The 11024-nt window shown below is 39.3% G+C and overlaps 1 protein-coding gene across 1 annotated transcript; it reads left to right on the top strand.

The window, feature by feature from the left end:
• Positions 1-1912: 1912 nt before the first annotated feature.
• LOC122039657 (heme oxygenase 1, chloroplastic-like) lies at positions 1913-3608 on the top strand. The gene is made up of 3 exons (XM_042599161.1): positions 1913-2322; positions 3058-3281; positions 3597-3608. Exons 1-3 carry the CDS (start codon positions 1917-1919, stop codon positions 3606-3608), a joined length of 642 nt encoding a protein of 213 aa, XP_042455095.1. The 5' UTR covers positions 1913-1916.
• Positions 3609-11024: the final 7416 nt, after the last annotated feature.

Genomic DNA, 11024 nt, shown 5'->3' with positions numbered 1-11024 from the left:
TTAAGGCTTGGAACTAGGTTTCAAGTGTCATAAAAACATGGGAACCCTAAACCAATTTCATAGCAATTATTACAAGGAACATCATGAGCATAATTAGGTTAGGTTCTAAGTTTCCTAGGCCCTTAAACTTGTTGTGGCCGAAACTTGTAAAGCTTGGAACTAGATTTCAAGTGTCATAAAAACATGGGAACCCTAAACCAATTTCATAGCAATTATTACAAGGAACATCATGAGCATAATTAGGTTAGGTTCTAAGTTTCCTAGGCCCTTAAACTTGTTGTGGCCGAAACCTTTAAGGCTTGGAACTAGGTTTCAAGTGTCATAAAAACATGGGAACCCTAAACCAATTTCATAGCAATTATTACAAGGAACATCATGAGCATAATTAGGTTAGGTTCTAAGTTTCCTAGGCCCTTAAACTTGTTGTGGCCGAAACTTGTAAAGCTTGGAACTAGGTTTCAAGTGTCATAAAAACATGGGAACCCTAAACCAATTTCATAGCAATTATTACAAGGAACATCATGAGCATAATTAGGTTAGGTTATAAGTTTCCTAGGCCTTTAAACTAATTGTGGCCGAAAGTTCATGAAGCATGAAATAAGGTTCCACTCAACATACAAGCATGACACTACAAGAAAAATGTCATTCAACAACACTCAAACGACAACGGTTTTATACCAAACCGTTGTCTTTTTGCCTTTTAACAACGGTTTTAACAAAAACTGTTGTCTTTTAGTAATTTTTTTGACCTATTACAACGGTTTTTAAAAACTGTTGTCTATTTATATTTTTTTGGGGATACGACAACGATTTTTAAAGGGTACGACAATAGTTTTTTTTAAACTGTTGTCTATGTGCGTTTTTTTGGAATTACGACAACGGTTTTAAAAACCGTTGTCTATTAAATGTTGTTGAATGCGATTGTTTTTTCTTTCGCCACTTTTTCTCCTTCGTCATTTTTTTGTCAGTGTTGTTTACGCCTTGTTTTTTTTTCTGTCTCTTTCCCAAAACCCTACTCTTCGCTGCCTCCTCCTCACCGCCCTCTTTGCCGCCTCCCTTCTCACCACCCTCTTCACCGCCTACTTTGCCGCCTCCCTCCTCACCACCCTCTTCGCTGCCTCCCTCTTCGCCGCCTCCCTCCTCACCACCCTCTTCGCTGCCTCCTTCCTCGCCGTCCTCTTCGTCGCCTCAACTTTCGGCCTCGCCACCTCCTCCTCGCGGCCTCTACTTTCATCTTCACCGCCTCCTCCTTGTCGCCTCGACTTTCAGCCATCTTTGTTGCCTCCTTCTCACCAATGTCTCCTCCTCGTCACCTCGACTTTCATCCATCTTCGCTGCCTCCTCACTAGTGCCTCCTCACTTTTGCCGCTGGAATCATCGACACAAAATGACATGATGGATAAAGGTACGACAAACTATTTCCTTTATCTGCAACAACGACATAGACAAAAGTGTTGTTTTTGTTGCTCAAGCAAGGAACAAGCTGATACAAACTCTGGGCCTCGATTCTTCTCCTACAACTCATGAAACTTGCCCACCAACCATTTTGGTAATGGTCGAAGCCAGAGCTTGAAAGATCGGAGGGTGACAAAGATTGGGAAGGGAGGCCACAGCTTCCGCTCGCAAACTTCGGATCTACCAAGCGGATCGTGCCGCTTTTGTAAGATAGCTGAGTGATCAAGTAGTGTGTGGAGCCGATGGAGATGGTGGCTTTGTCGCCTTCGCAGGTGAGCTCGTACATCCGATCCCCGCACTGAGGCAGATCAGTTGATCGACGAAATGGGTGGCTGATGTCGTGGAACAGACCGCAAGAGAAGGGAGCACAAGCTTCTTGGCTCCACTGCTACTGCTGCTACCCCGTAGCTGTAACAGCAGCCTGGGACAGGAGGAGGAAGAGTAGCGGCTGAAGCATAAGTATGGCCTCCTCCACGCTTCCTATCTCCCAATCCCAAGCTTTCTGTGCTCGAGCACGCCTCATCCCTGCCTCCCTTTCTGGTCCGGTTCGTTTCGCCCTCCCTCACCGTCACCGGAGAGAGGCCTCCTACCGGAAGCCCCTGCGCACCATGGTCGTCACGGCGACCACCGCAGAGATGCCGGAGAAGCGGCAGGCCTCCCGAGACCAATCGTTCGTTGACGAGATGAGGGCCGTTGCTATGAGGCTGCACACCAAGGATCAGGCGAAGGAAGGCGAGAAGGAGTCTAAATCGCCGCCCGTCGCTAAGTGGGAACCGTCCATCGAGGGCTACCTCCGTTTTCTAGTCGACAGCAAGATCATTTATGATACCCTCGAAACGATCATCCAGAAGGCCGCCTATCCCTGGTGTAAGTTTTGGTATCCATCTTTGATGAAGTCCTTAGTTGTCTCTACTTGTTAACCTTTTTACGTTTAATTGAGGACAGAAAGCACAAACTCTGATAAGCGATTTATTCAATTGGGAAATCAGACAAAATTAGCTTTTGAGATATAATAATTGAACATCATCAGCTAAAGTTTTCGTTGACCGTTCAAAGCTGTTATATTTACTGCTGCGTAGATTTTGCTTCAAGTATACAAGTCATCATTTTTATAAATCCTTTGGCTCAACAAGAAAGGTTCAGCTACACTTCTACATAGGATAAAGTTTGTATGTATCAGTTGAATTTTCTTTTATTAATTCAGCCGTATGGACTGTCAAAAAAATCCAGCCCAATCCAAACCAAATGAAGGCAGTGGGTGACCTCTTGTGGTTGCGTCGCCTGCAAATTATATTATGTTAAAATTTAGTAGTTGATGGATGCTACAAGTAGTTGCAAAATAAGGATAGGAAATTGGAATAAAACAGGGCATTTGTTGCTTTCTAACTGATAGTCTGGTTTTGTTAGTTTCTATCAGTAACACGCTTGTGCTTGCATGGTAGCTGCTTTTTGGATCTAATGATGAAATAATAAGATAAACTACTATCTATGATATTTTAAAGAAAATTTGATTTTATTTATAGGAACAAGCAAATTGTGGCAATTTACTAGTGTTATGTATTTGGAACATAGTTCAGTATATACATAACCATTGTATTATAGATGCTGAGTTCAGGAGTACTGGCTTGGAAAGGTCTGAAAAATTAGCTAAAGATCTAAAATGGTTCAAGGACCAAGGGCATACGATTCCCGAGCCTTCTTCTCCTGGTGTTTCTTATTCCCAGTATCTCGAGGAGCTATCTCAAAAGGATCCTCAAGCTTTCATCTGCCACTTTTACAATATATACTTTGCTCATAGTGCTGGTGGGCGAATGATTGGCAAAAAGGTACTTAATTTTTCTCTAAATGTCATTTTCTAGATTGTGACCTCCTGAAAAATTGCAAACTTCTCTAAATGTCATTTTCCGAACCTGCGATGGAGGAAGAGATCTCTGTTGCTCTTGGACAAACTTCTTCTCTGCGTACTCACCACTGTCACTAACACCCTTCGCCTCCCCGCCTCCCTCATTTTCAAATCATTTGAGGGGTTTTGTTCCTTACATATTTTTTATGCTTGTTTCTGCCCAAATAGAGTCCTTTTTGTAACCTATTTCTGCGTAAATTTTTAGTCACAAAATCTTCAATTTTTTGACTGATTTCAGGTCGATTCTTAGGGCTTCCAGTCGTGAGATGTTGGTGTTCAAGCTTAGTAGAGTTTTGAATCTACTCATCCCTTTTTCAATGATTTCCAGCATCAATTTGGATTTTTCTGGTGAGTATAGCCTCCTGCTCTATTCCAGCTTTCGGTATATCAAGTTTAAAGCCTTTTAACCTTATATCTGCAGTGTTGATAACTTGGAAATATTTCTCTTGTGAAATGACTGTTCAACGTTTACAGGCTAACAAACTCAGGTATGAAACAAATGAAGACATGTCTATAGCACAGGCTATTAAGCTAGTCATGGAGAGGCATTCAATATGATGCATTATTAATGAATTAAGTCTACTTTATGAGATTTCAGATTTTTTTTATTATTCATAGGCATTTAGTTTAGATCAAGTGACATTTCTTTATCTTCTTCTTACAGGTGGAGTTTGAAGGATTAGGAGAATTAAGAAGCAAGGATGAAGAAGATGAAGGCATTTAGTTTATCTTCTTTCTTTATCTACTTGGTCCACTTCGATCCAAGTACGATGCAAACATGGCAAGGATGAAGAAGATGAAGGATAAGGAGAATTAAGAAGCAGTGTTTTGTTACTCTTCTAGTGTTGTACATGGTAAAAGTAGTTCAAATGATCCAACTCTTCAAAACTGGATATCAAGATTAGGATGTTGTGTTACTCTTCTAGGATTAGGATGTTGTGTTGTTCTACCTTTGTTTTAATAGTGTCGTTGTCATTTTGTTGGCTGCTTTTGAAATTTCTTCGGAATGTTGTAAATATTATTTTTGAATGTTAGAAAATTATATGTTAAATTTTATTTACAAATTTAGTATTTTGAATGATTTATAATACTAGAAAATTGTATAATAAATTTTAATATTTTTTTTATTTTTTATCAAAAAAAGACAACGGTTTTTTACTGTTGTCGTAAATAGTTTAAAACTGTTGTTGAAGACCCTGTTATTAAAGGTAGATGCTCAAAGACAACGGTGAAAAACTGTTGTCTTTGAAGGAAAAGACAACAGTTTTTCACCGTTGTAAAAACTGATGTCTTTGTCTTCAAAGACAACGGTTAAAAACTGTTGTCTTTGAGTACCCCCTTTAACAACACAGCCTTTAACAACAGTCAGAAAGGGGCTACAGCAACGGTGAAAAACCGTTGTTGTAAGGCTTTTTTCTTGTAGTGTGAGAAAAATCATGTTACTTCATATTCTATCATAAGGAAAAATCATAGCATGCTTGGTTTAGGTTTTAAGTTCACCTAGGCCCTAAATGTTGTCTTGGCCAAAAGTTTAAAGAGAGAAAATTCAAATTCTAAGCAACATACAAGTAGGAGAATATTAAGCAAAGCTCTTATCAAGGGTTCATATCATAAGAAAAACATGGTGAGCATATTTAGGGTCTAATCTTTTCTAGGGTCCCTCTTCTTGTTGGCCGAACCTACCATGGATCACCCCTTAGGTTTTTATAAATCTATTTTCATAAATGAAAGCACCTATGAACTACTTGTACCACAGGTGAGGGGATACTTACTTCCTTTCTCTTGTGGTTTTTCTTAAGTAAAAAGGTATCCTAGGTGCAAAGGAAGGAGAGAGCTTCTACTTCTTGCACCTCCTTTTGCTTCGCTTGCTTGGAAGGGGTAGATCTTGAAGGCTTCTTCTCGTAAATTAGTTTTCTTGGAGAGGAACTTAGCTTAGCTTTTGGAATAAGGAGAGGGAGGGGCTCTTGGTTTCGGTGGAGAATGAAGAAGGAGAAGGAAGGAGGAAGAAGAAGAATTAAATCCCTTGCTTTTCTTCTTCCAATCCTATGTAAATGAAGCATGTCTTCATTCATTCCCTCAACTCCTCTTTTCCCTCATTCCTTTAATTCCCACGAAAATAGAGAGAGGGAGGGAAGTAGGCAATTTATCTTTTGCTTGCTTCTTCTCTTAACCAAGAGGAAGAGAAGGTAAGCAACTTGGTTTTCTCTTGCTCTTTTACTTAACCATCTTCTCTCCTTTAACTACCATTTCCATTCTCTTTTATTCACTTATCATTCTTTACTCTAGTGGTTCCATCCACTAATTTAACCCTATTAATTGTGGGAGGTTCAAGGTTCAAATCCTTGACCTCACCTCTTCTTATTCCATTTTGGTTTCTATTTTTCATTTTCTCTTATTCTTTTTATTTCTATGCTCTAAAGAAAAAAAATAACACCCATATACTTATCTTATAATTTCATGGGTGTTACACGGGATAAGCGAAGGGCTTCGCTACAAAGGTATACTCTCTTTTCATGTAGATCTAAGGTAGATCTAGTGTAGAAACATGTACATGATTTAATTTTAAATATATTTTCACACGGATCCGTGGCTAGAATTCGGGGTTTCCGCAACGCAAAAAGCGGTTTTTGCGGCTCGAATTGCTTACATTGGTATCAAAGCCACGTACGAACCATGTACTTGTTTGTATTTTGTTTTTTATGAAAAGATTTTAGATCTGTAAGTTTCTGTAAGTTTACTATTTTTATGGATTTTGTGAGTATTTTTCTCGTAGAGGTGAAGCAACAAGTGTTTGGACGCTTGTACGCTTCAACTACCGAGAAAAACCTTCTAAAACGGCAAGGTCTCACCCAAATTGTTTTGGGACAGTGGCTTAAGGTGCTGTTAGATTAAGATGGGACACTCGTGATATTCATTTCGCGAGTAGGGGCGCTGCCCCTAACCCTGCAAGGGGCATTGTCTCGCGATCGCGCCTGAAAATTGCTTATCGGGACCGACGAGAAGTTGTAACTCATAAAATTCATAAAAACAGTAGTAAAATTATAGAAATTTATGTAAAATACATAATTTAGAATTATGTATGATATTGTGATGATCATGGCCCAAATCCCCAGTTTGATTGGACAAAAATTGTGTTGTAATTCATAATATGGCCTACGTGTCATTTTTGTGTTGTGCGTGTTGTATGTGATTTGCGACCTGTGCGTCATGCCTCCTTTATTTATATTCCTGTTGTAATTATATTTTAGACTCGAATGTAACTCGAGTTTCATATTTGTAATGTACAAAATGAAGCGGTGGAAGGTCCACTCAAGGAGTTACGAGGAGGGTGCTGTCAACACATGGCGGTCAAAGGAAGTGCTTGAAGAAGCCGTTGATCATAGGTTGACCGTCCGATCTTCTCATTGGCTTGAGAAGATCGTAGTAGGGCCATGACCTCATCATAATATATGTATATATCTTGATATATTTGCTTGTGTGTATGTGATGCATGCTAGTGTAGGATAATTAATGCCTTGATACGTATATGATACACATTAACGATTAGATTAGATCTTAATCAAGTCAACTCGAGATGCCTACCAAGTTTTGATACCCATCACTACCTCGATCATTTGTTGTTGTTGAATCTGCCAAAGCAGAGCAACGCATATTATCTTGGTAGGGTGCGGAGGGACAATCTTGGTCCCACCTATTAAAGCTTGGGTGAGTACAAACTCAATTAGATGGAGTATAACTTGTTAACTCAATTTGATCAGGTATAACAATAGGTATTTTCCAACGGTTGGAAGATAGGATACAAATCACATTTATATTAAATCTTGGGCAATTTAGCCAAAGCTAACTCAAGTTTTCTTATAAATGAGGATCTTGATCCTATAAACAAGAGTTGCATAGAGATGTAATTGATAATTCGTTCTCTATCGATTATACTAAGTCTTGGGTGATTTAGCCAAAGCTAACTCAAGTCATAGTATGATGTGGATCTTGTCCCACGAGTCGGTGGGAGTATCATTTAGTTAAAGACCTAATTAAATGATAAATGGAATATGATATTTACTTTCTGCATTATTTCTGTTGTAGATTTCCATGTCAACAAATACGAACACCTTCTACCTGCTTTTGTCCTTGACAAGGACAAGCTCAATGGAGCTAATTTCCTGGATTGGTACAGGAATCTGAGAATTGTTCTCACACTAGAAAGAAAACTGTACGTTCTGGAGCAGCCCATTCCCGAGGCACCTCCTGCCACTGCCACGCGAGCTGACTGAGATGCTTATAAGAAGCATCAAGATGATTCATTAGATGTGTCATGCCTCATGCTAGTGACCATAAACTCTAAGCTTCAGAAGCAACACGAGTTGATGTCTGCTTATGATATGGTTGAACATCTTCGTCAACTATATCAAGAACAAGTGAGGCAAGAGAGATTCGAGATCTCCAAGGCACTGTTTCAGTGCAAGATGCAAGATGGGACTCTCGTATGTCCATATGTGCTCAAGATGATTGGGTACATAGAAAACCTATAGAGGTTGGGATTCCCACTTGGCCAAGAGCTGGCCACAGACTTGATCTTGCAATTCTTGCCAGATAGCTACAGTCAATTTGTCATAAATTACAACATGAAGGAAATTGACAAGCCACTGCTTGAGCTGCTAAGCATGTTGAGAACTGCTGAGCTCAACCTTAAGAAGGTAAAGCCCAACTCCATTTTGATGGTACAAAAGCATAAAGGCAAGGGAAAGTCTAAAGGTAAGGGAAAGTCCTAAACCAAGGGCAAAGGCAAGATAATGAAACCTAAAGGAGGGGTTGCCAAGGATGCTACCTACTTCCACTGCGGTCAGACCGGGCACTGGAAGAGGAACTGTAAAGTATATCTGGAAGATCTTAAGAAGAAGAGAAGTGAGACTTCTACTTCAGGTATATATGTTATAGAAGTCAATCTATCTATTTCTGCATCGTGGGTATTAGATACCGGATGTGCTTCTCATATTTGTACTAATGTGCAGGCGCTGAGAAATAGTAGGGCATTGACGAAGGGCGAGGTGGACCTACGAGTAGGCAATGAAGTACGGGTTGCTGCTGTTGCTGTAGGAACTTACTATCTATCTCTGCCCTCTGGACTTGTACTAGAATTAGATGAATGTTGTTATGTGCCTTCTCTTACTAAGAATATCATTTCAGTCTCTTGTTTGGACAAGAAAGGTTTTTCTTTTGTAATAAAGAACAAATGTTGTTCTGTTTATTTAAAAGATATGTTCTACTGTAGTTAAGGGTGTAAATGAGCCAAGCCGCTCATGAGCTATTCGAAGCTCGATTCGATAAAAGCTCGTTTGAGCTCGTTTAATGAGGCTCGTTAAGATAAATAAACCAAGCTCAAGCTTCACAATATTCGGCTCGTTAGCTCGTGAACATGCTCGTTAAGCTCATAAATAAACTTTTAAATAAAAAAATAATAGTTTTGATATTGAATTTATAGATTTTAAACTCTATTTATGAAAAACATAGATAAATATATTAAATTTATTTATTAGAATAAAATTATAAATTTTAACAAGAATATTATAATTTTTTAAAAATATATAATTTAGTTTTTAATGAATATTTAAATTTATAATTTATATTTAGTAAGCTCGTTTAGGCTCGATAAAAGCTCGAATAAGCTCGTGAGCCATGAATATACTCATTAAATAAAACTCGAGCTCGACTCGATTATAAATGACCTAAACTCAAACATCCAAGAGTTCGGCTCGGCTCGGCTCGATTACACCCCTAACTGTAGTGCACCTCTGATGAACGGACTCTATATTCTAGACTTAGAGAACCCCATCTATAACATAAATACCAAAAGGTTCAAGTCAAATGATATGAACCAAACATATCTCTGGCATTGTCGCTTAGGTCATATAAATGAGAATCGCTTATCCCAGCTCTATAAAGATGGTTTGCTGGACCCATTTGATTTTGAATCATATGAGACATGCGAGTCATGCCTACTAGGCAAGATGACCAAGACTCCCTTTAGTGGACACAGCGAAAGAGCGACTGACCTGTTAGGACTTATACATAGTGATGTATGTGGCCCTTTCAATGTCGCTGCCAAAGGTGGTTATAGGTACTTCATTACATTTACTGATGACTTCAGTAGATATGGTTATGTGTATCTGATGACACATAAGTCACAATCCTTTGAAAAGTTCAAAGAATTTAAGAATGAAGTACAAAACCAGCTAGGCAAGAGTATTAAGATACTTCGATCAGATCGAGGTGGTGAATACCTTAGCCATGAGTTTCGTGACTATCTAGCTAAGTGTTAGATTCTATCCCAACTCACTCCTCCTGGAACACCACAGTGGAATGGTGTATCCAAAAGAAGGAATCGTACCCTATTAGATATGGTACGGTCTATGATGAGTCACACAGATCTTCCTATGTCCTTTTGGGGATATGCTCTAGATACAGGAGCCTTCACACTTAACCGTGTCCATCCAAGGCTATGATAAAGACACTATATAGGATATGGACTGGGAGAGATACCTAGATGTCTTTTTTGAGGATTTGGGTTGTGAGGCTTACGTTCAACGTCAAGTCTCGGACAAACTGGGACTCAAATCCGATAAGTGCTATTTTATTGGATATCCCAAGGAGACGAAGGGATATTACTTCTACATTCCCAATCAACACAAAGTGTTTGTGGCTAAGATTGGAGTATTTCTAGAAAAGGACTTTGTTTCTAGAAAAACTAGTGGGAGTGCGTTCGATCTTGAAGAAGTTCAAGATATGGACCATAGCATTGAAGGCTTGATGGAAGTTGAACTGGAACCACAAAGTGTTGTGGATGATGAGATTATTGCTCAAGAAGTTGAGGAACAACAACCAGTTCAAGACCTACCTCTTCGCAGGTCTGATAGGGTAAGCCGTCAGCCTGAGAGATACTCATTTCTCTTGTCTGACCATGATGACATTTGCTTATTGAGAATGAGCCTATCTCCTATCAGGAAGCTGTGATGAGATCAGATTCTGAGTCATGGCTAGAGGCCATGAGATCCGAGATGGAATCCATGTACACTAACCAAGTGGGTCTTTAAGAGAAAGTGGGTCTTTAAGAGAAAGACTGACATGGATGGACTTATTACCTATAAGGGTCGCTTGGTAGCTAAAGGTTTCAAGCAAATTCATGATATTGACTATGATGAAACTTTTTCTCCAGTAGCGATGTTTAAGTCCATTTGGATCATGCTTGCTATTGCAGCATACCACGATTATGAGATCTGGCAGATGGATGTCAAAACCGTGTTTCTGAATGGAAACTTGCTCGAGGATGTGTACATGACACAACCTGAGGGTTTTGTAGATCCACTGCATACTGGCAAAGTATGCAAGCTGCATAAGTCCATTTATGGACTAAAGCAAGCTTCTCAGAGGTGCAATCTTCGATTCGATGATGCGATCAAATAGTTTGGTTTCATCAAGAATGAAGATGAACCTTGTTTCTACAAAAAGGTTGTTGGGAACACAGTTGTCTTCCTTGTATTGTAAGTGGATGACATACTACTCATTGGAAATGACATCACTTTGCTGCAGTCTATAAAGATTTGGCTGGGGAATTGTTTCTCAATAAAGGACTTAGGTGAAGCAGCCTGTATTTTAGGCATAAAGATATATA

This window comes from Zingiber officinale, chromosome 2A (genome assembly GCF_018446385.1).
Source record: "Zingiber officinale cultivar Zhangliang chromosome 2A, Zo_v1.1, whole genome shotgun sequence".
NCBI lineage: Eukaryota > Viridiplantae > Streptophyta > Magnoliopsida > Zingiberales > Zingiberaceae > Zingiber > Zingiber officinale.
Note: the sequence above shows the minus strand (reverse complement) of the source record. Positions and strands in the feature narration are given on the sequence as shown.